Here is a 24,324-nt window from a genome sequence, read left to right on the forward strand (position 1 = left end):
AGTCAGACTGTCTACCACCACTCAGTAGTTATGTGGCCTTATTCAGACTGCTTAACCTCTCAGAATCTTATCTTTGTCAAGTAAAATGGGGCAATACCAACCTCATAGGGTTAAATTAAGTAACATATGCTAAAGTACTTGAAATAGATCAAGTGCCTAATAAACTCTCATTTAACCTCTTTTCCTTCCTTTTCTCTTGGGAGCGCATGGGAGAATAATTTTTACTGGAGAAATCTGGGAAGCCCCATGGTGGAGGTGGAATTTGAGCGGGGGCCTTGAACAATGAATAGGACTTAGGTGCAGATGGTGGAAAAGGACACTGCAGGAGGAGGGAATAGTGTGAGCAAAGGCACAAAGGAAGAAAAGTACAGAAAAGTACAGGAACCTATGGATAGTATCAAGTATATATCAGGAAGAAAGTTTGGAAGGGGAGTGTCCTGGGGCAAAAAGGGCTTATGGCAGAGAAAGAGAGCAAGGGCTGAAAGCATTTTCCTGCTTTTCTTTTGGAGGATGAGATTAGGGCAGAGACCCAGCAGCAGAAGCAGGGCTGCCAACACCAACCTACAGCCTCAATGACATGGGTCCCCAGGCCCCATCTTTTCTACCACTGAAAGTGGGATTTCCTGAGGCAGTGTCAAAGGGCTGTTGTGTAGAATGAACAAAGCTCCTCCGCAATGCAAAGCACTTCCCTACCAGTCCTCTCAAAAAGAAAACTGGCATAACCTGAGCTGGCACAATAGGATGGGGCATACTTGGCCGCTTTGCATTGACGTGAGTTGTCTCTCTGCTGCTAATGGTCTGGGTTGCCTCCAAATCTGTTTCCTCTTCTGTACAGGGGAGGAACTGAACTACTTGATTCCTTTCCTCTTAAAAGATTTTCTCACATAATGCTAAATTCCCTACCCTGAAGAAGCAGAAAGCTGTTCCCAGATATTTGGCCAATCAGTCTACAGTGTCAAAGTGTTCTGTTCCAGGTAGGCACTGAACTAATCTCCACTCCCTTGAATAGGAGCTGGCTATGTGTTTTTCTCTATTTCCTGAAGTCATCTGACTACTCCCTGCCCCAAACCTCAGGTTGTACTCTTCTACATTCCAAGACTATGGTCTGCTTATTTCTCCTTGTGGGGTCTATCCTTGCTTAAGAGGCAATATTGCAGTCACCGTGAGTCTGCAACATCCCACAAGAGGATTCTAACAAAATGAGCTATAATACACTACTGTGCTTGGGTTTGAAATACCTCCTATAGTTGAAATAGTGTAGCTAAATATGTTTAATAAGTCAACAATGTGACAGTATAATGAAGGATCAAAAATCATGACGTGTAAAAGAATGGTTAAAGTAACTTAAGATATTTAATCTAGAGAAGAAAAGACTTGGGAAACACATGATAGCTATTTTTAAATACTTAGAGGGGCAATCATAGGGAAGAGTGACTAGATTTCCTAACACCCATGGTAAAATTTATAGAGGTATACTGTGTGACTTGATATAAAGGAAGATTTTTAAAAAATGACTGTCTAGGAGTGCTCAAGAAGGGTCAGATGACCAGTGATTGGGAATATTCATAAGCAGGAGCAAGTAAGATCTGAGCCACTGTTCTGTTGGCAGGGTGTCTGTGGTGTGTTCCTCAGTTAAGTAAGTACTATAAGCAGCTTCAGTGCAATGAATTACCATCACCCCCTTGTGGGCCTGTGTGTTGGGTACTCTAAAGAGGAAGTTAGGAAGGCAGTAATATTGGATCCTGGAATATAGTCAGACAGGAGCCTTCATGCAGATACCCTTTCCAGTTCTCCAAACACCCACTCACATGTGGTCTCAAAAACACCCAGTACCTTTACTTAGTTTTACCCACTTCACAATATGCTCAATATGAGCAGTTTGACTCCCAAGCCTAGGTCAGGCCTGAGTGTTTCTCGTGAGTCATAGTTTTATGCTGAGGAGACTTGAGAGTTTGTGGAGGGAGAACCCCCTTGCCCGCGGGGGGCCGTGATGACAGAAGAAGTCTGTGGAAAGAGGGATCTAAGGAGTCCTGGGGAGGCAGGTCTAAAGGTCCAGGCCTGGCAGCATCACTGTCCAGGAAAGCCCCAGTTCCTACGGCTGTGTGCATGGGGCCAGTTGTTCTCGGCAGACTTCATCCTGAGTGTTCTGTGGGGACCACGACTAGGGGCCAGGCAGAAGGCGATGGCTGGTTGGAGGGAAGCCAGGCCCTTTAGTGGGGGAGGCTGGCTGGAACATAGCATTGAAGTGGGCTCGGCTTTCAAGCTGCATACGGTGGCCCAGTGGACAGGTGAGCGCACGGACAAAATGGATCCGAACTAGCCCTGACTGCCCCCCAGAGACCAGCCATCCATAGGAGTCCAGGTTTGGGCTGAATCGTACCTGTGAAGAGAATAGAAAACAAAAGAGATGCTCACAGTTGTTGCTTTAGGGTGAGTCTTAGCTCTAAGAGCAAAAAAAAAAAAACCACAAATCTGAAAGGATAGGAGGACCACGATGGGGTGAGAGGTAGGAATGAGAAGACGATGAATGAGGTATGTCTATCATGCTCTGGAGGATGAGAGTGCCGGAGCTGTTTCCCCCGCCTTAACCGTCTCCATTACCTTTTCATCTCCCATTTCATTGCTCACAGGCCCAGAGTTGGGAGGAAATGAGATGAAGGATGGCGAAGATGAGAGATAAGGTTCCTACCTTATGAATAGCTTCCAGCTGCAGCCGGTCCAGGCAGAGCCGTGTTTGCCCCTCTCCCTCCTGCATGCGCAGCATTGGTTCTCTGTGGGGCAGACCGTGGAATGAACTCTGGGGAGGAGGGTGTAATAGGAGAGAGAAAGAGAGCAGCTTCTTAGTTTTGCATCTTTCTGCTGGAACTCCTTAGGACTCCCTACTATACAAGGACTCAAGTTTTTTACTTTTTCTAATGCCACACCCATTCTCCTGGCCTCAGTTTACCAAATCTGTGTCTTGAAAGAGCAAGTAGTGATGGTTGACGGTTTCAGCGTAAGTTCGAGCCTTGGGAGGGTTGGGGGCCCCAGATGACGCAGAAGAGTGGTCCTGACCTTCAGGACTGTCCTGATATGGCATCAGATCTGCTTTATATATAGGCTAGAAAGAAGAATGTTAGATTAGGTTCTATAATACTGAAGACTGAATAAAAGTAAAAGAGAAAATTGGTTTGGAGCAGGAAAGACTGTAAGTAGTATGTTTAAACATATGTTCAGATGCACGAGCGTAGGGGAGATTATGTATACCTCTATTCTAAGACTTCCAGGGAGAATATCAGGGCTGGGAGACCTAGTACTAATTTGTACTCTGCTGCTAATTGGTAGCACTAATTTGAGAGGTCATGTGGATTAGGACCCAACAGATAGTGCTGCTATTAAATATTCATATACGTACGAATCTTCGATCTACAGGTCGTTTGACATTTATTGGGTTCAGTGCCATATCAGGCAATATAGCTGCAATGAGCTCCCCAGATATATCTCCTGCAGCTATTGTCCCGAGCCAGTCGGATCCTGAAAGACTCTAATAGGAAGAGAGAGATATTTTTCATTCATTCATTCATTCACTCATATTTATTCAGTTCTGTGAACTGGTAACAACTTCACAGTCTGAGGGGGGAGAGACATATTCGCACAAACAAATATGAGTTTATCATAACCCATATCCCTGAAGATACAATTACCACACACCTATCTTCTCCTTTTATCCAAAACTACTGCCTCTGGGACTTCCCCAGTGGTCCAGTGGTAAAGAATCCGCCTTCCAATGCAGGGGACGCAGGTTCGATCTCTGGTCAGGGAACTAAGATCCCACATGGCGCGGGGCAACTAAGCCAACATGCGCCACAACTACTGAGCTCACGCGCCTCAACTAGAGCTCATGTGCCCTGGAGCCTGCGCACCACAACTAGAGAAGAGAAAACCCGCACGCCACAACTAGAGAGAAGCCCACGCGTCGCAACGAAAAAGATCCCGCGTGCCTCAGTGAAGATCCTGCGTGTCGCAACTAAGACCCTACGCAGCCAAAAAGAATAAAACAAATTAAAAAATATTAAAACAAAACAAACCAACCAACCAAAAAACCCACTACTGCCTCTTTCTGACCACCACTAGGTGAGTAAAGGGACCGTTTTCCTGTGTAATGAAGGTTTGGAAGAGAGGGGCTCACCCAGACAGTGCCTTTTCGAGGAGCAGTGAAGTAGGCCTTGAAACCAAGGTAACCAGCATCAATATAATGAATTCCACAGAGTCCATAACTGTAAGAGAAAGAGAACAGAAAACCTTCTTTTTTCTAAGGTTAGATTCATTTCTTCCCCCACAATTCAAACTCTCTCAGTGAAACAACCCTCAACCCTCCTCTCCTCACAACCATCTGGCACAGTGCACCCCAACCCTTAGGGCCTGTCCCCAGAGCTCCTCCTCTCTCCATCCTGCCGTACGAGGCATAGCAGTTGTCCTGGGCCACAGTGACACCATTGTAAGGGAGCAGCCAGGCCAGCTCTGTACTCAAGAAGCGCTTGATAGAGTTTATTGGTTCATAAGGTCGTCGAAGGTCCCAGAATTTGATTTTCCGGTCACTCCCTGCAGAGACTAGGAAATGACTGTGGAAAGATGGGAGAAGAGAGAGAGGATCAAATCTGAACAAGCCTGGAAGAGTCAGCCTGTCCCAGTCTTCACCTCCCACCTCCACAACTCTCCTATTCTATACCTGTTAGCTTTGCACCATTGAAGGGTACGCACAGCCTGGTCATGGGCTAGGAAACACTGGAAGGGGTAGAGCTTCAAGGAGCCATCAGAGAGCCGTATCCGCTGCAGAGGCGAGTTCGTGGGAAGGTTCCAGAAAACCACCATGCCTGAGGTAGGGACAGAATGCGTAGGTATTAGAGCCAGGTTCTCCCTTCTTGTTCTAATTCCTTTCTCTGGCTCCTAGGGTCTATGTCGTCTACTCTCAGACTTGATGCATTATGAAAGGCTATAGAGATCATGATTAGCTAGTCAACATTCCCTCCACGGTTTAAAGACTCAACCTGATATTTTTAGTTCCAATTCTCATCAACATAAAAGTAATAGCTTAGTCTGAGATCTGCAGTTGAAAGATAGGTTGAATGAACCCAGTGTCCTCTACTCCCTACTAAATAAAAATAAAGGGATTTTTAAAAAAGCATAAACCTTCCAGGACAAGGGTTGGCAAACTACAGCCCATGGGCCAAATACAGCTTGCTGCCTATTTCGGTAAATAAGTTTGACTGGAACACAACCACACCCATTTGCTTACCTAAGGTCTGTGGCTGCTTTCACTTTATAATGGCAGAGCTGAATAGTTCCAACAATGGCCAAACAACCCACAAGGCATAAAATACTCACTATCTGAACCTTAAGAGAAATGTTTGCCAACTCTGCTCTAAGGCAAAGAGAACAGGCAAGGAGCCAAAAGCAACAAAATGTAGAGGAATAGAAAACAAATGGACAAATAGAAACTAACTCAGCGGATCCAAAACAAGCTGACCCCTGACCAGGCTGGCAGAGGACGAAGTAACCAGAAGTATAACTTTGATAAAAGTGAAAGACAAACTAAAGAACAATAAGAATTTAATAAACAAAAGTGGGGGGAACCGGGACTTCCCTGGCGGCGCAGTGGTTAAGAATCTGCCTGCCAACGCAGGGGACCCGGGTTCGAGCCCTGGTCTGGGAAGATCCCACATGCCGCGGAGCAATGAAGCCCATGCGCCACAACTACTGAGCCTGTGCTCTAGAGCCCGTGAGCCACAACTACTGAGCCCACATGCCTAGAGCCCGTGCTCCACAATAAGAGAAGCCACCACAATGAGAAGCCCGCGCACCGCAACAGAGTAGCCCCTGCTCGCCGCAACTAGAGAAAGCCCGCGCACAGCAACGAAGAGCCAACGCAGCCAATAAATAAATAAATTAATTAATTAAAAAAAAAAGTTGGGGGAAGCATGTGAAGCTAAAACCCCTTTTATACATAAACTCAGGAAATGTAGCATCTATGAGCCTTTTTGAAAAAACTTGACAGTGAATTACAGCTAAGCAATGTAAGTAATTCAGCAATGGAGGGGGAGACCGAGATGAAAGGACTGGTGGAGACAGGCAATCGTTTTCAATACAGAGTTAAGATTAAGTAACTCTGGGAATTAAGATAGCAAAACAGCACTGAGTATCACATACCTTGACAGTGTAAGAACAAGACCACCAAAAGAAACACAATTAGGAGATTGTGAGGAGGATGACAGGAAGCAGTGTACGAGTGCTAATTCCCTTATCACCCTAGCAGAAAGTCTGCTGGTGTGTCTAAAAGTGAAACTGTCATTTAAAAACAATAACAACCTAATAACGCCAATTACTTAATGTTATTTATAATTTTTTACCTTTTTCCTTTTTAATCTTAAAAGTATCTTTATGGAACTAATCTCTCTGTGATGAAAGAACATTTATTGGGACCTTAGCTAATTTTTCAGTTTCACTTGCCTTTTCCTTCCATAAAGTTAAAGTATAATTAAACTTAATACCTTTTAATTTAAAATAGTATCTAGAGTATGATCCCATTTTTACAGAATTCTTTATCTCTCCATCTAATCTTTTTATCTTTATACATGCATAGAGAGCAGCATGAAATGATGTTTATCTACTCAATTATTTCTTTCTGAGTAGAAAAATTCTAGTGACTTTTTTTCTCTTCTTTGTGTATTTTTACACTTCATGAAGAGTTACAAGTATATAATGGCGAACACTGAATCAAAAAGGAAACCACAACAGAAAAACAAGCATATATAAAAGTTTCAAGAGCGGTAGCTCCTTATGCTCTGCTTTGCTTTTCACCATTATAATATCCAGCAGCCAGGTGGTGGTGGGGCCGGGTGGGTATCCAAGCCAGGCTAAGGCACTGACCACACTCAGAGGGGTCTGATGCTTGCATAGACCCCACCTGAAGGGTTGCCACACATTGGACCTGCAGGGACAGGAGAGACAAGGCTAGGGTTAGGGATAACTACTGTTTGGAACAAAGGCTCCAATCCTTGTTTAATCCAGCAGGAGGTGGGAGATTTTTCAGGTGGAAGGAGACTCGCTGTGGAGTCAGTAAGGGAGGCTCAAGAAGATGGAGCCTTGGCTAAGGTAGCAGGTTCCTCACTCACCTTATAGATGGCAGGCTTCACTGCATCTGTGAGGGAAGAAGAGCAGTAACTGACACTCTGCATCCAGAGGACTGAGGTCCTAATTAGGCCTTGCTCTTAGGCCAGCACCCCCAGCCCTTTCAGCCATGCCCTTCCCTCACACTCTTCTCTCTCTACCATCAAATGTATGAACCTGCCCCCAGATTCTCCTTTCCTCCTGTTCTATATGATAGTGCCCTTCCTCCTATCAGAATGGCTAACCCCTCCACTCGGCTCTCTTCTCATCCCCTCCTTTTCCAGAGCGTGGCTCATTTGGTTACCCTCCCCTTCTCCTGCCCTGTCCACTTTCTCTCTCCCTATTGGGTCACTCTCATACTCACATGTAAACAGGCACTCTTGTCTTCTACCTAAATCAAATGAACAAACCAAAACCCTCCTTTACCCATTATTCTTTTTTTTTTTTTTTTTGGCCGCGCCACGCAGCACGTGGGATCTCAGTTCCCTGACCAGGGATTGAACCCACGCCCCTGCACTGGAAGCACGGAGTCTTAACCACTGGACTACCAGGGAAGTACACCTTTACCCCTTTTTCACCTCCAGCCACCGCCCTCATTTATATGATCCCCTTCACAGCCAAACTTCTGAAAGAATTGTCTATACATTTCTGTCTTCACTTCCTCACCTCCCACTCCCTCCTCAGCCAACTCCTAACACCAGACCACCGAACACGGGATTTCTCAGGGTTCAAACCTAGGTGCCCTCTTCTTTAATTACTCAGTGCTGTTGAAAAACAAATAAATTCAACCAAATAGGAGCTGCATTTCCTGCCCCTTCCTCTTTGTGTTCACCTTCACAAAGGTGAATATAGAGGGAGAACTCTATATTCTCTCTCTCTCTTCACAACAAAGAGAGTGTGTTTACGTGTATGTGTGGTGGTGAGGGCAGGAGAGGTGGAGGACAGGATCTGGGGAGGAAGAGGAATATGGCGGGGGAGACAAGCCCCAGGCGCAATCCTCAGCCTTCAGCAGCTCTTTACACAGCCAATTAACTGTGGTAGCAAGAGGGGGAAGACCTGAGAGCACAGGAGAGCAAGGAAGGCGGGGAGATAAAAGGTAATGTGCTGAAAGAGGGCAGTTACAAGACTGCAAAAGAGAGGACTGCGTGCAGGCTGCCAAAGAGAGAGGTCAAGAACAACACGTGTGAAGTCAGAATGGGAGGAGTGACTCGGTAAGGCTTTGTACTGGAGAGACTGGGCCTGGAGGAGTTTCAGGGGAGACAGACAGGCCCTGCTAAGCTGTGGCCACAAATCCAGCAGCCCCATTCTCCTTGCTGTGCTACTCACCTAGGGGCTGCTGAGCCAGCAGGGCCTCGGGATGGGGCAGACTGAACAGCAGCACCTTCCCATCTGAGCAGGCAAGAGCCAGGAGACCCAACCGGGGCAAGAGAGGAGCCTAGAGGGTGAGACCAGATCTGCACTGAGGCTTGCTGCCTTCAGGCACCTCTCAGAAAACTTTTCAGGTTCTGGTCCCTGAAAATATGATATGGAGTTGCTGGAAAAACTCCACCCACCACTCTCTAACCTCCCTCCCTCCCAGAGCCAGCCCCTTGGTCCTGGCTCTGAGTCCTAGGGCCATCCCACAATCAACTGGAAGGTACCTTCCGAGGGGTGCCTGGAAGTTCCCACGCTCCACTGGGGCAGAACTTGAGGTCCCAGATGCAGCCGTGGTCACAAGCAATCCCATAGACAAAGTGGGCTCTGTTGCCAGGACTGAGGAGAGAAAGCATGTGGGGAGAATGGGTGGGAAGGAGGGGCCTGGAGCTGCCAGAGCCTGCGCTCCCCTTGTCTCAACCCAATCCGAGCCTTGCCCCCTTCCCCTGCCCAGCCCCATCCTTCTCTCCTCCTCAACCACCCTCCAATGGCAGTGTCCCAGCCCCACCTCACCAGCTTTCTTGCTGCAAGGTCCCAAGGTCCCAGAGCTGGAGCAGCCCAGGGCCCGAATAAAGCTGGCTCAGTGGGTGTGTCTCATTCATGTCAGGACTGGAGAAAAGAGCCACATACTGCGAGGCTGCTGCCCCCTCTGGCACTGGGCACCAGTCCAGAGCCCACAGCGGTCCCCCCGTAAAGAAAGACACATCCCAGCGCTCTGGGTGTGCTGTGATAGAGCTAAATCTAGAGAAAAGTCAAAGATGGGATGAAAAAAGGAGTTAATAAAAGGTAGTAAGGACTTCAGTAGATGAATGGATAAATAAACTGTAATACACCCAGACAATGGAATATTATTTCACACTAAAAAGAAATGAGCCATCAAGCCATGAAAAGACATGGAGGAACCTTAAATGCACATTACTAAGTGAAAGAAGGCTATATACTGTATGATTCCAACTGTAAGATATTCTGGAAAAGGTAAAACTATGGAGATAGTAAAATGATCAGTGATAACCAGATGTGGGGGAGGTGGAGGATGAATAGGCAGAACTGAGTATCTTCAGGGCAGTGAAAATACTCTGCATGATACCACATCGATGGATACATGTCATTATACATTTGCCCAAGCCCACACAACGTACAACACTAAGAGTGCACCCAAAGGTAAACTATGGACTTTGAGCTATTATGATGTGTCAGTGTAGGTTCATCAACTGTAACAAATGTGCCACTCTGGTGAGGGATGTTGATAATGGGGGAGGCTGTGCATGTGGGGGGCAGGGAGTATATGGGAAAAACCCTCTCAATTTTGCTGTGAACCTAAAACTGCTCTTAAAAAAGAAAAAAAAAAAAGTAATGCGAACAGAATGGGAGCTCCACCTGGAGCTCCTGTGAACTGACTTAAGCAAGCACCAGAACACCAGTCACAGTCCACAAGTGAAACCAGTCCTGGCCACCATCTGTATCTTCCTCCTTTCCTTCCCAAAGTCTGTCTAGTCCTAGGCTTTCCTTCAAAGATGACAGGTTGTGCATTCCGGTTTACTACAGTGTTCTCTCTAGGGCCAGTTTGTCTAGGTCTATCGGAGTAGATGTGACCTTGAAAACTGGTTTTACCCTAAACCTCCCTAGGCTCCCTCAGTCTGGCCAGCAGCGATAAGCACTGCACATTCGAGGGGGCTGACCAGATCTAGCCAGCACTCCTACCCTTGGGACCTATTGGACCAGCATTAAGGGAAGAACAGGGCCAACCTATCATCCCTTTCAACAATCATTTTTCATTTTCCTGTCTCCCAGAATCAGAAAAAGAGGTGCAATCGTCACCTGTTTATTCGGTAGAGTGTGCCATCTTCAGGAAGTCCTTCACGTTGTACAGAAAACAGTGGCGACTTCTCCTCCTGGGGCAGGTAGTGAGCTGCCTCACTGGGGGAGGGCAAAGGGAATAGCCTAAGTTTGGAAGAGTTTCATCCATCCTGGGATTCCCATTATAAATCTAGAGTCCTCTGTTACCCTTCTGTCTCCAGTGGTGTCACCCCTCCTAGATTTCAAAGATGTTTCTTCAACTTACAGTTCAGATAACAATTGCCACTTCCAGGCTAAAGGAATCCATTCTGCAAACTCCCAGTATGAATGCTTCTGTTCTCGGCTGGAGAAACAGAAGCATCATGAATGAAGGAAGAGAGAAATTCTAGAGCAGCGCTGCCCAACAGAAGCAGCACTGCCCAACAGCAGCTCCCAGTGATGGGAGCGATCTATCATCTGTGCTGTGTAACACGCTAGCCGCCAGCTGCAAGTAGATACTGGGCACTTGAAATGTGCCTAGTGCAACTGAGAAACTGGACTTTTAATTATATGTAGTTAATTGAAAATGAAATTTAAATGGCTTCATGCAGCTAGTAGCTACCATATTGGACAGCACAGCTCAAGGGCTCTCGCCTTGGACTTCCTTCGTGGCGCAGTGGTTAAGAATCCACCTGCCAATGCAGGGGACATGAGTTCGATCCCTGGCCCGGGAAGATCTCACATGCCGCAAAGCAACAAAGCCCACGTGCCACAACTACTGAGCCTACGCTCTAGAGCCCACGAGCCCCAACTAATGAGCCCGCATGCCCCAACTACTGAAGCCCACATGCCTAGAGCCCGTGCTCCACAACAAGAGGAGCCACCGCAAGAGAAGCCTGCGCACCGCAACGAAGAGTAGCCCCCGCTCGCCACAACTAGAGAAAGCCCGCACAGCAACGAAGACCCAATGCAACCAAAAAATAAAATAAAATAAAAATTTAAAAAAAAAGAGCTCTTGCCTTTGGAGCAGTGCCTTTTAGTTATGAATGTCTTCACAGTGTTCTACGCTGCAAGTGCCTTGCGCCCTTCCCATAGCCCCACTGCTAGATAGTCCTTTGCACTCCTCCACCACCCTTTCATCCTCAGCCCCCGTTCCCCAAGCCTCACAGGTCCTTGGTGAGATGAAGGCACTTCCAAACAGGAGCCATGATGTGATTTGGTAAACCATTGGGAGCCACTCCCCGGCAGTGTGGCTTCTGCTTCTGAGGATCAAATTGAAGAGAGTGTAAGGGAGAGAATCTCATAAGCTGGAGAAAGTCCCCAGGAGACCGCTTTCCCAACTTTTACTTTTCTTGGCATTACTTCCTCTCCAACCTTTTACCTATCAGCATCTTAAAAGATTTGTATCTCAACCATTACAATGACTTCTTCATCTTCTGCTCTTATTCCTCCATCAAAACCGCAAAACCTGCTCTCTGTTTTCTGTTCATCATCCTTGGCATGTCTCCATGGCACCTGATTCAGAGGACTCCTTTTGCTTCTTGAAACTCCTGCCCTATGGGGTAGTCTCTCTCTCCTTATTCCTCCCACGTCTCCTTCGCAGGCTTTCCCTCCTCTGATCCATTTGGTCAGTGACGGTATTTCCTAGAGGCCCTCTGTCTCCTCAGCCCTCAATACACGTACTCCTGGTAATTTCATCCTATGTCTCATGGCTTTGACCACCATTTTAATGCCTGATTATCAAGGCTGCATCTTAGTAAATGTAAACGTTACTCAGTCTCAACTTTTCTACAAATTCTAGACTCAGTGTGGTGCTGAGCCGTATTAGAGCCTGAGGCAAAAGGGAAAATCAATTATATGGTTTCTATCTTTATTTAAATTTTTGATATTTTCTTCACTACAGATTTGTTGCATTAATTTTGATTTTTAAAATGTTGCATCGAGATATTTATCTTGATTACTGGGGGTTTTGGTGCTCCCTTAAATGTTGCATCTGGGAGAAGTAAGGCACTGGTCCCATATATCTGACTGGCAAAGAGACATCTCCAGAAGGATGGCCCTTGATCTACCAGCACCTCCAACTCGACATGTCAGAAAGTAAACTCATCACCTCGCCTGCCCACCTTCCCCCGTCCTGAGTCCCCCACTCTTTCTGTGTGCCCAGGTTCAGTGTATGAGAGCACCATCAAAGCTGGAAACTCTTACTCCTTCAATTCCCAACTGCTATTAATTCTCTTATATATCTCTTTTATCTGCCTCCCCGTCTTCTCTTCCTTCACTGCTTAATTTAGGCCCTCACTAACTCTGGAGCACTAGAGAACTGAAGCTGTCTTCTTTATTGTCAACTGCAAATTAATATATTTTCCTAACTGATCATGTTATTTTTCTACCTAAAAACCTCTGTTGTATAGAGTTTCTGTTTGGGATGACAAAAGTTTTGGAAATGGATAGTGGTGATGGTTACACTACATTGTGAATGCACTGAATGCCAATGAATTATACATTTTAAAATGATAAATTTTGTTTTATCTACTTTACCATAACACACACACACACACACACACACACACACACACACACGCCCTTTGTTGGCTCCTATCAGTTTTAGTCCTTTCATCTTCTCTAGTTTAATCTTCCCCACCACTTTACCCCAGGCCCTATGCTGCAGCCACAACCAATTTCTGGGAAAACCATCCCCTCTGGCAAACTTCTATTCCTTTCAAGACCTAGCTCAAGTATCATTTCTCCATGAAGTCCAAGCAGTTAATCATCCTTCCTCTATACGCCTAAAGCAGATTGTTCACTCCTGATGCAGCACTTATTACACTGTGAGCTTTGTAAAGCAAGACCTTGTCTTATTCATGCTTGTGTTTCCTAGCATAGAGTAGATGCTCAACATATGAACGAATAATCTTGTTTAGTTACACCCGCAGCCCCTACAATCTCAACTGTGTTTGAAGTTGCTCTTTTTTCCTTTTACCTGTTTTGGCCATCCTAGTTACTAGGCCAAAGCTTCCCTTCTAGGCGTCCTGCTGACCCCCTAATAATCCTGCTATCCCCATTCACTCCGTCTATTCAGGTTACCCCTGAAGTGGATGCTCGTGCGGTGCTTCGGGGCACTGTAGGCTCGGGGTCAGACGAGCTCTCGCTTGGGGCCTCACTTTCTTCTCCATCTTCAGCCTCAACCTGGAGAACGAAGTCTTCGTCCCGTGCGGTGTCATCCTCTTCTTCTCCATAATGACAGGCTGCCTGCTGCTGGTTCTTCTTGGGTTTGGTGGGGCTGCTCACCTTGGGGCTCTCAGGACAGGATACTGGAGCAGGCAGGGCTGTTGAGAGCTCTTCAGCCAGTTCCTGAAGATACAGAAGTGCCCTGTAGGATAGGGCAGAGTCAGAGCAACACTCACAGACACTTAACCGAGAGCCCACTGTGCCCGACACTTGGCTGATTCTTATCTCACTAGATCCTCCCAGTGACCATGCGAAGTGGCTATTAATTTCCCTTCCCCTTTGATAGATGTAGAAAGAGAAATCCAGGAAAGTTAAGTGACTTGGCCAAGATGATTCAGATCACATATGTGGAATCTGAACCCAGTTCTTCTGACTCCAAGTCCAAAGCACTTTTCACTCTACCACAGTCAAAGATCATTGAGGGCAAAGGGAAAGAATGGAAGGGCACATATATACTGACACATATTGGGCAGTAAAATTGCAATGAAGATTTGGAGGACACTGTGAAAAATGCGATAGGATATGAGGTACAGAAAGGAACCTCCCAGATAGACAAATTTAACCACAGATAAAATTGCTGTGGTAAGAGTTAGAAGATTGCTCAAGTCCCCAGAACCCAGACACCACCCCTGCTTACCTGACACCTCATCACAGTCCACTCATCTCTCCAGCATCTGCCCCACCCTCATCCCTTCACCCAGCCCCCCTCCACCAAGCTGTGCCCCGAAATCCTTACACTTGGGCAGCCCTTCGGCGGGGTCGTTCCCCAGGAGGGGTCTCAAAGTCCTCAGGGGGCCTCTTTGGATGTGGAGACTCTGGCTGATCTAGGCCTTTTGACAACTTCAGCAGTAGCAGATCTGCCTTGGACTTTCGACCTCGTTTCTTAGGCATGGGGGTGGACAGAGGGTTGGACTGATCTAAGAGACCAGGAACCCGAGGGGCTGATGGAGAATTAGGCTGCTGGGGCCTTTTGGGGCCTTTCCGTGTCCTACCACCTCTCTTCGGGCCAGGCTTTGAGGCCCTAGGCTTTGGGACCTTTGACATCTCTGAAGAAAGATCTGTAGAGAAGAATATGGGTCTGTGAGATGGGACCAGAGCTCAAGCCTCTTTGGAACAGATTACATCATACCCAAGTTTGTAAGGTCCTATGAGCTCAACCTGCTCTCGTTCATCTTAAGCTGAGCATGGGGAGATAAAAAGCTGAAAGGTCAAGGGACATACCTTGCTGTTCCAGTCTGGAGAGGGTTTCCTGTTCTGGAGGGAGCCTCCTCTCATCAAGAGAATCCTCAAATCCAGGCAAAGGGGTAGATAATGATGTCTCTATGGAAGCCTCCACACTGGTTGTTTCTGAAGAGGCCTTGACATCAAGCTGTTTTAGCACCTCTTGTCCAGGAGAGTCTACCACAGTCATGTTCCCCACGGGGCCGGCCTCCTCCAGAGCAACACAGCCGACCCCGTAGGGATCCATCAGCACCCCCTAAAATGGCTGCGCCTGCATATAAGAGACATACAAGTGAGTAGAAGCTAAAAGCTATTTGCACTGGCTCAGATTTTTCTACTTTCCTGTCTTTCTCTTCTCACAACCATTTCTCCAACCTCCCCCCACCTTCCCCACCAACCAGAAATCCAAGCTCTCTGATCATTCATTCATTCAGCAATAATTACTAAGCATATTCTATATGTCAGGCACCATTCTAGGAACTGGTAACATGACAATAAGCAAGACAGACAAGGTCCCTGACCTCACGGAACTCACATGTTAGTGGAGCTGACAATAGACAAACAAGCAATAATAAAGCTACCATTTATTAAATGCTTACTATGTGCCAAGTATTGTACTAAGTGCTTTATTTAGATGATTTAAAGTGAGTGAACAATTATTTAACTCCTCTCCCTGAAACCCAATGAAATGAATCATCCCCTCCCCCTCAAAAAAAAAAAAAAAAAGAGAGAGAGAGAGAGAGAGAGAAAATCACCTGTTATGAATGTAGGAAAGGGCCGCAAGTTTCTAGAATAGACTATAACGAATAGCTGCCAGATACTATAAAGTTTACATCAAATTGAAGGAGGACAGGATGACTAGATCTGACATCCATCTTCGTGAATATTAGTCAAGGTACAGATTTATTTAAGAATAAGTAATTCTCTAGTGTCCTGCTAGCAATCTTTCAGCTGGATGGGGGAGGTGGTAGCCTATGAGACAATTAAGGAACATCCTACTACATTAAGAGACCATTTCCACACTGAAGAATAGACTAAAAAATGGTCATGAATCTTCATTTTCTTCAAACCCAGGAAACCAGCTGTGCAACCATGGACCAAAGTAAACTGACAGAGATAAACAACACTGACTACCAACCCAAAAACCTGAGCAACACAGAACTCTGCAAGGGCCCAGTTTCTGGCCAGAATAACCTACTTGTCTGTAACAAAAGGGAAGAAATAGCTCAGATCCCAGGAAGAACCCCTCCATAGGTCTATATATGTCTTAAGGATAAAGAACTCATCAGCCTCAGTGGAAAAGTGTGCTAATACAAATACCACAAGAAATATCATACAAATTAAAGTTTCCAACTGTCTCTCTTGAGGAAGCTACAGTCTATCATTATAAACTATAACAATAGCCAACTCTTTAACTCAGGTGCTAAGGATACATTATAACATCATATGCTAGGGATATAGTATAACACTATCAAGGTAAATTGAGGTCAATGAGAATCCACCTACATTGTTCTCTGGTAAACAGCAAACCCTGAGAGAACTACTCCATTCAAAATTAGTAATAAGCAAAAAGGATCCAATGGGACCTATGCATAGTTACTATGGAAAGAATATAAAGGACACAAATGAAAAAGGTGAAAAGTACCCTTTCAAAGAAAGTCTCCAGAAAACAAGAAATTTTCCAGCAAAAGCTTCTATTCTTTCAAAAAAGCCAAAGAGACTGTGGAATCCAAGATTTAAGAGACCAAAGAAGAAATAAAACAATGGCAAGGCAAAAAAAAAAAATGAGCTGGCAGTTATAAGGAAAGAAACTGAGTAAAAGAATAAAATCAAAGAAATGAAAACCAGAGAAGCAAAATGCTGAAACTATACATACTACTGAAAAGACAATCAGTGATATGAAAGACATGTTTGAAAAAAACCACACAGGTTGTAAAGAGATAAAAGTGATTAGTGAGAAGATGATATGGATGAAAAGAGAAAGTGGAAAGCCAACATATGATGTTGGCTGATGTTCCTGATGTTCCTGAAGAAGAGAGAAGAAAAATGGGAACAGAAAAAAAACATGTTCAAAGACCTAACAAAAGAAAATTTCCTGAAATGAAAACTAGAAATGTGTACTTTCCTAACATAAAGGAAGATCTCAGTCTATAGATCAAGCGGGCTTATGGTGCAAAAGGAAGACAAAAATCAATAAATACTCATTAAGACCAAGAAATACAAGTGAAGATACTAAATTTCTCCTACAAAGAGAGAGAAAAAAAAATCAGGTCAGCCTCAGAGTTCTCAGAAACATTTGATGCCAGAAGATAAAGAAACATTAAAAGGATCAAGAGAATTCTTTACTTAACTGTCATTCATGTAAAGGTAATGGGATGACATTCTAAATATGCAAGTTTCTAAAAAAATACACTTGAAGACCTAATTTAGCCAATGAAAGATAAATCAATATAAAGAACTTGCTAATGGAGAAGTTGTGTTATTAAAAGGCTGGCAGTAAGGATTTAACCCAGTGACACATCATTAACTGTGGTAACTACAGGTATAAAACAGATTATAAATTAAAAATTTCAATGTCCCACAATGTAAAAATACCAATATTCTGATTGTAGTAGATTGGGGCAAAAGAAGTTGTTCTTAATTTTGCTTCTAAGGCTGACAAATTGAAAAATATAGATTTACTAATACCATTTTTTTTGGGGGGGTTGCACCGTGTGGCTTACGGGATCTCAGTTCCTGGACAAGGGATTGAACCCTAGCCACGGCAGTGAAAACCTGGAATCCTAACAACTAGGCCACCAGGGAACTCCCTACTAATACCATTTAGATGTTTAATAGAACTAAAAACAGTATACTATATTGCTTCCAAAATACCCAATAGGGCTAAGAAACGGAAGGAATTTTTTAAAAGACCACATAATAAAAGATCATTAAAAATAATGGAAGCACACACACACACAAAGAGAAAAGAAAAAAAAAAACAACACAAAGGTGACAGAAACAAGATAAATAAAAGGAATTTATTACAGGGTATTAAATGGTTCACATCAGTGGTTCTCAAAGGGTGGTCCCAAAACTAGCACATCACTTGGAAGTCAGTTAAGTGCAAACTTCCAGTCCTACCCCAGACCTACTGAATCAGAAACTCTGGGATGGGGCCAGCACTTCATGTTACAGCAAGACTTTCAGGTGATTCTGCTGCATACTCAAGTTTGAAAACCACCTGCATAGAGGATCACTGGAAGGGTTGGGGAAAAAACGTTTAGGAACAAGTACTTGTCAAATTGAGAAGTTGTTTACAGCTGCTGGTTCAAGAACCACATGGCTTCTTCTCTGCCATGGTGGGGAGCCAGCAGCTGAATCAAGAAGCCCCTGCCATAGCTGATGGCTCCATAAATAAGCTGCTTCTGCAATAATCAGAAAGTGACCAACTGAGGAAGACTCTTCTCTGGCTCCCAGATCCAGAGCCGTATCACTGCCACTATCTGCAACAGCAAAATGCATGCCTTCTGGCCTGCCTCCTCTCTAAACTCAAGTCCAAATTTGAGTTCCTCAAGAGCACATTTGATTGGCAAGGCCTAAATCATATTCAGAATCTTGGATGGAAAAATTCCAGGAAATGAAATTTCTAGCTTTCCAGGCTCTCAGATGGAGGGTGCTCATTCTCTCACATCCCACTTACCCCAGGGTAGAAAGTAGGATCAGTATTTTCTCAATTCCTCTCCAGTGTCAATTCTTGACCAATAGTCCTCCCCATCTTGTAAAAACCTTGTTCCTTCCAAGCTCGTAAAGTTCAGCTAAATCACTGCTAGTCACTCCACTGTCACACCTGAACCTTGTCAGCATATAAAACCTTTTAACCTCTAAAATCACTAAGACACCCAATATCTGATCACAACCTCCCATCGTTACAGCTAGACTGCTCAACTACTATCACTATATCTATTCTTTAACCACATTAATTAATCCACTGATCTCTCCAATTTCTCCCTATGTCAGCCACAAACCATCTAGTTTAGACTTCTTTATTTTAATCAGACTCTTGTTGATATTACAAACTTCCTTTCTTTTTGTCTTTTTGTTCCACAGGCCCGGCAAAATTCAAGCCTGGATGAACCAATCACCCATCTTCTCCATGGGAGCATGTAAGCTAGTTGAGCACTAGCGTTCTAGTTGAGCATTAGTTGAGCACACGTTCTCTCTAATCAGCTCCCATACCCTCTCTCCTCCAACGTCTGATACCCTAGTCCTCAGCAGATAACTTAGCCTCAGATTTCTTAAACAATCAAAAACCATACTTCAATTTCTTGTCAGATAACCTAACACTCCCTGCCTCTGAGCCCCTCATCCACTTTCCAAAGCCAAACTTTCCACTTGTGTTCTAGTCCCATGCCCCCTCCTGCCCCACCGAAAGAAAATGAAGATGTTTATCCTTTTCCTTTCCATTGGCTCCTTCTAAACAGAATTTAACGGGAATTCCCTAGTGGTACAGTGGTTAGGGCTCTGCGCTTCCACCGCAGGGGACACGGGTTCAATCCCTAGTGGAGGAACTAAGAACCCGCATGCTGTATGGTGCGCCACCCCCCACTCCCGCCAAAATAAATAAAATATGTGCCTCCCCAAAATAAATAAATAATATAAAATTTAAAAAATAAACATTTAACTATTTTTTAATTTTCATCTTAACACAAATACAACTATCCTTCAAACCCAGTTCTCCAACTAATATCCTCCTGCCCCTCACAGTCAAACTTTAAGAGCTGTCTGCCCTTGACGTTTTAATCACCCTGCTGCATCCTAACTAGGAGATTGCCCTCAACTCATCACTGAAGCTAAAGTGATCCATAACTGTTGTGTCAATTAGTCCAATACTCTTCTCAGTCTCATTTAACTTGACCTCTCAGCAGCACCAAGGCTCCTTACCACTTGTTTCTTGAAACATTCTCTTTTCTTGAGAAGTAATTCAAGTCCAGTAACCTTCCAGATGTTTACAAAATTTCCTGTCTTTTACAGGTGTCTTACACCTGTTTGGTAGCTTTTTTGCTTGTTTGCAAACTCACTTTTGTCTCTCCAAAGTATTCAGTTTAGTTTGCTTTCTTTTCTTTTTTAGAATTGTTTTTATAAAATCTTTAGTTGATACAAAATACTTATAAATAAGTGTAGAATATAAAGAACAACAATAAAACACCTGTATATCTGCCATGTTTCAACTTACTTTTAATAGAAACAGTAACTCTTACATACTCAAATTTCCTTAAAATTTAAATATATGTCACAATTATATAAACATAGTGACAAATCAACTTATATTAAAAATGTTCGAACCAATACAATGACTCTTGGCAAGCATTCAGTTCAACTACTTAGAGTGACCGGGCCTATAGGAAAAAAATCTACAGGCTTCGAGAATTCAGTGTGCTATGGGCATCAGTAAAGTATGCTTTATGCAGGAAATGGAAAATGTCAGTTAACAGAGGGAGCTAGTTAAATGGAATCAGTTAAGAGAATTTCTACATGTCTTAAAGATTTTTCCATATCATTTTTCCACATACATCTTTTTCATTCTTCTTAGTTACTATATGGTGTTCCATAGGATTATAGTTTATTTGGGTATTTCCCATTTAATGGACAATTGGATTATAATACTATTACAAATAATACTGCAGTGAATATTCTAGTATAGATCTCTTCATTAATGAGAAATTATTTTTCTAGAATAATCATCTGAAGTGGAATTACTGTACTGGGTTAAAGGGTATACACATTTCAAAATTTAATAGATACTGCCAAACAGGTCACCAAGATGAAAAGCAATTTATACTCTTACTAACTGTAAAAATGGGTATACCCATTTTACCACCCCTTGTCAATCTTTGATTTTTGCCAGTCTGATGAGTGAAAGAATTCTTCCCTACTGTATTTATTTGCATTGTCCTGGTAATAATTGAGATTAGCAACTTTTTATATGTTGGACATCTGTCTTTTATGAATTGCCGATACACATAATTTGCCCATATTTCTACAGGACAAATTGATCATTCCTTATTTATCTGTGCAGTTATTTATGTTGCAAATATTTTCTCTCTGTATCTACCTTTTAAAAAAACTTTGCTTATGTTTCTTGCTAAACTGAAGTTAAATTTTATGAGTTAAATTTCTCAGTCTTCTCTTTTCTGGCTTCTGTTTGTGTCTTTTTTTTTTGGCCATGTTGCATGATGCGGGGATCTTAGTTCCCTGACCAGGGATCGAACCCGTACCCCCTGCCGTGGAAGTGCAGAGTCCTAACCACTGGACCACCAGGGAATTCCCCTGTTTGTGTCTTAAAAAGGCATTTCCTACCCCACTGATATAATATCAGAATATAAGATATCTTCTTTTATTTTCTTCTAATAATTTTTCTAGTTTTGGATTTTACATGTAGCTCTTTAGCCCATCTGGAATTTTCTTATCATAAGAGATACGGGTATTTACTTATTCCATATCTATCTTCCTTAAAAGTTTCATGAGATAGGGCTCTTGTCTATCTGACTCACTATTGTATCTAGAACCTGGTACGTGGTAAGCACAATAATTAACCTTTGTTGATTGAACAACCTTCTCAAGGTACAAAAATCTCTAAAAGGATTCACTTCTCATAGAAGGCATGGCATTGGTGGTTAATTTCTATTTTTGACTACACAATGCAAATCCTGGACACAAGTAAAGGATGTTTAGTAAATGTGTACCAGAGTTTATGAAATTTTGCATCGGCACCCCAACTTGTCTGGTTCCCATGCTGCTCCAAGGCTGCCAGCCTGATCTCCCCAGATGTGGAAAATGATTAGATAACACTGCTCCTCAAGTATGGAGTTACTTTACACACACTGTTTGGTCTAATACATTGTCTCCCAAAGTGTTCCTATGGTACAACTGGTGGTATGCAAGATGATTTCTGAGATACAAAAATGAACGATTTTATTTGACTAATTGTGTTTTTATTTTAACTTGTATATATAAAAAGAAAACTACAACTAGTCCATGAAACCCATGGTTTCATCTACATTGTTTAGATCAAGACTAAAGCACTTAAATCTTAAAATTAAATCAATTTAAAGAAAATTACTAAGAAAACAATACTACAGTTGATAAGAAGGGGTGGCCAAAAGAGACGAAGGTACAGGAATGACAGATTTGTGTAACAATATGCCCCTGGGACTATAAGCCTTGGCCATACCCTGCACCCCTCTAACAAAGTGAGTTACCACGGGTGAAGCTGAAGTCACCACCTCTGCCTTCCCCAACAGAAAGCCAAGTTGCTGCGGGATAAAAGGACTAGATTGGGAAACATAACTGGCCCCTGGCTGCGCCAATGAGGTTGCAGCGCGCGGGGCACAACCCCCAGGGTTAGAAGAGCCTCACCGAGGAAGAGGCTGGAAAACAGCAGAATGAAAAGACCGACCCGCTACCTCTCTAGAGGTGACCGCCTGCCCTTTCTCAGTCCTGGGCGTCGGGTAGCTTTCACCACTAGCCTGTTCGGGAAGCGAGCCCTGAGTTTCGTAAGGCTGAGAACTACGGTAGGTTCGCAGAGTCCGAGGGTTGCAATGTAGGCAGCGCGGCGGCCGGGACACAGGACGAGGTGTTACAGACACCGCGTGGGGAAAGAAGGCGAGACCCGAGGAGAGCAGAGATGGGGGATGCACGGTTGCCACCGTAGGTTAGGGAGGTGGGGACCACGACGGTTTCCGGAGGAGTTCAGGGGCTGGAGGTCGCGATGCTGTGCAGAGGCGGAAAAGCGGAGCCGGAGTTGGTTCCCAATATCTTAGTGCTACCGAAAAAGAAGTGGGGTGGGGGGGTAGTAATCGTGGGGCCCCGCACATCCCGCTGTGGTACACTCACCCTCACCAAAGTCCTTCCGGAAGTCCAAGTTCGAAGATGGCGCCGCCTGTCTGGTCGCCGTTTTATGACGAAATCTGGTAGCTACTCTTCATTGACGTCCCCCCCCCGTGTACAAGGTAAACACGTGGGCTTGGTTGGGAGTTTGTGCCCCAGGACGTTTTCTAGTAGACTATGTATCCCATAATGCAGTGCGGCGAGCGTCCCGAGCCCTGTCGCAGCGGGCGCAGCTCCCGGGCCTTAGCGGCGCAGGGGACGCCGCTGCACGGCCTTATGGGAATTGCAGTGTCCCGAAGGGAACTGACGCCTGCGCGGTGATAGTCGTCGCGCCCCGCCGGTTCCCACGCGGCTTCTACTCGAGCCTCGACACTGCGAGTGCCCAGGCCTGAGTGTCGCTCCCGAGCGCGGAATCCTGGCTTTCTGTCGAGACTACCGGCCTGTGGCGGGCAGGGACGGGCCGATGTGAGAATATTGACCTGCAGCCCCGCCGTCGAGCCGGAGACTGGAAGACAAAGGAATCCTTGCCTCGGGGGACGACTCCGGCTTCCCCCTCAGGGCAGCCCCCAGCAGATCCAGCCACTAGTGAAGTCATGGACCCAAGACGGAAACACAGTGAAAGGGAAGAGCAGTAGAAAAGCCTGGCATGGGGACGCTCTACTCAAGTGATCCTCGGGCTTGGACCCACCCCTTGGTCGTAGGCCTTGCCCCACTCCCTCCCTGGGAAGTAGGATGCTGCTGGAGAAAGAATGTAACAAACTTCCGCCCTTTCCTGAGGCATTTAAAGCTGTGTAAATCTCACAGGTCTCCATACACCGAATAGTGTGGAGTTCAGGATGTATAAACAAACAGGAAAGGGTGGAGTAAACCAATCTTTCTCTTCCCAGATAATCTCATCTATTAAATTACCGTGGTTACACAAAACATTTAAGAAAAGCTTGGGAGAAGCTAGCTAAGATTTAAAATCTAGAGCAAGGGGGGCTCCCGTCCCATTTGCCCTAAGTGGCCTAAAGACAGCTAAGGCTGCGCTGTGGCTTAGGACTGACTTCTTTCTGAGAGTGCAAAATCGGGTGCAGTCGAGGCTGCAGTTCCTCTAATACGGGGTATCTACAGTGCTTGTCCGATGAACAGCTCTCAACTTGATAACTTCAAGCATTTATTTTTCTATTAAAATTGTTTTCAAGCATTTATTTCTGTAATGAACAAATCTGACTCTTCTCCATTCCTGTTGCCTCAGATTAGACTATCTTTGACTTCCCCTAAAGCAAAATCTTTTTTATACTAATAATTGTATTTATTTTGGGGATAAGACATTCACATGGCTGCAAATTCAAAAGATACATAGGATATAAAGTGAAGAGTACCTTTCACCTGTCTCCAGCCTCCCAGACCACATCCACCCAGGCAGTTTTCTTGTTACAGGTCCAAGATACTTTCTGTATTTATACACATGCAAATACATATATATCTCCCCCTCACACACACACCTTTTTTTTTTAACCTTTTGGCCGCGCTGCGCATGTGGGATCTAGTTCCGCAGCCAGGGAATCTTTCCCCCTTTTAATTCAAACAGCAACTACACACACTGTCCTGCACCTTACTTCTTTTGAGTGTACCTTGGAGACTATTCCATTTCTCTATATAAAAACCTTCCTTATTCTTTGTTATGAT

At 44.5% G+C, this 24,324-nt stretch overlaps 1 protein-coding gene across 2 annotated transcripts; it reads right to left on the reverse strand.

Moving 5' to 3' along the window:
- Nucleotides 1-1,379: 1,379 nt before the first annotated feature.
- GTF3C2 (general transcription factor IIIC subunit 2) lies at nt 1,380-22,792 on the reverse strand. Of its 2 annotated transcripts, XM_082672535.1 has the most exons (20): nt 22,660-22,792; nt 14,785-15,055; nt 14,300-14,621; nt 13,420-13,705; nt 11,503-11,597; nt 10,622-10,699; nt 10,378-10,476; nt 9,073-9,300; nt 8,787-8,898; nt 8,473-8,581; nt 7,511-7,537; nt 7,152-7,177; nt 6,838-6,967; nt 4,709-4,853; nt 4,440-4,601; nt 4,169-4,256; nt 3,395-3,523; nt 2,948-3,100; nt 2,690-2,797; nt 1,380-2,380 (listed from the first exon to the last, which is right to left on the reverse strand). In XM_082672535.1, exons 2-20 carry the CDS (start codon nt 15,029-15,031, stop codon nt 2,162-2,164), a joined length of 2,763 nt encoding a protein of 920 aa, XP_082528661.1. In that variant the 5' UTR covers nt 15,032-15,055; nt 22,660-22,792; the 3' UTR covers nt 1,380-2,161. The 2 variants fall into 2 exon arrangements, with proteins under 2 accessions (XP_082528661.1, XP_082528660.1); XM_082672534.1 differs by lacking the exons at nt 7,511-7,537; nt 22,660-22,792 and having other exon boundaries at nt 14,785-15,061.
- Nucleotides 22,793-24,324: the final 1,532 nt, after the last annotated feature.

The sequence above is a fragment of the Grampus griseus genome (genome assembly GCF_964374135.1).
Source record: "Grampus griseus genome assembly, chromosome: 15".
NCBI classification, from domain to species: Eukaryota; Metazoa; Chordata; class Mammalia; order Artiodactyla; family Delphinidae; genus Grampus; species Grampus griseus.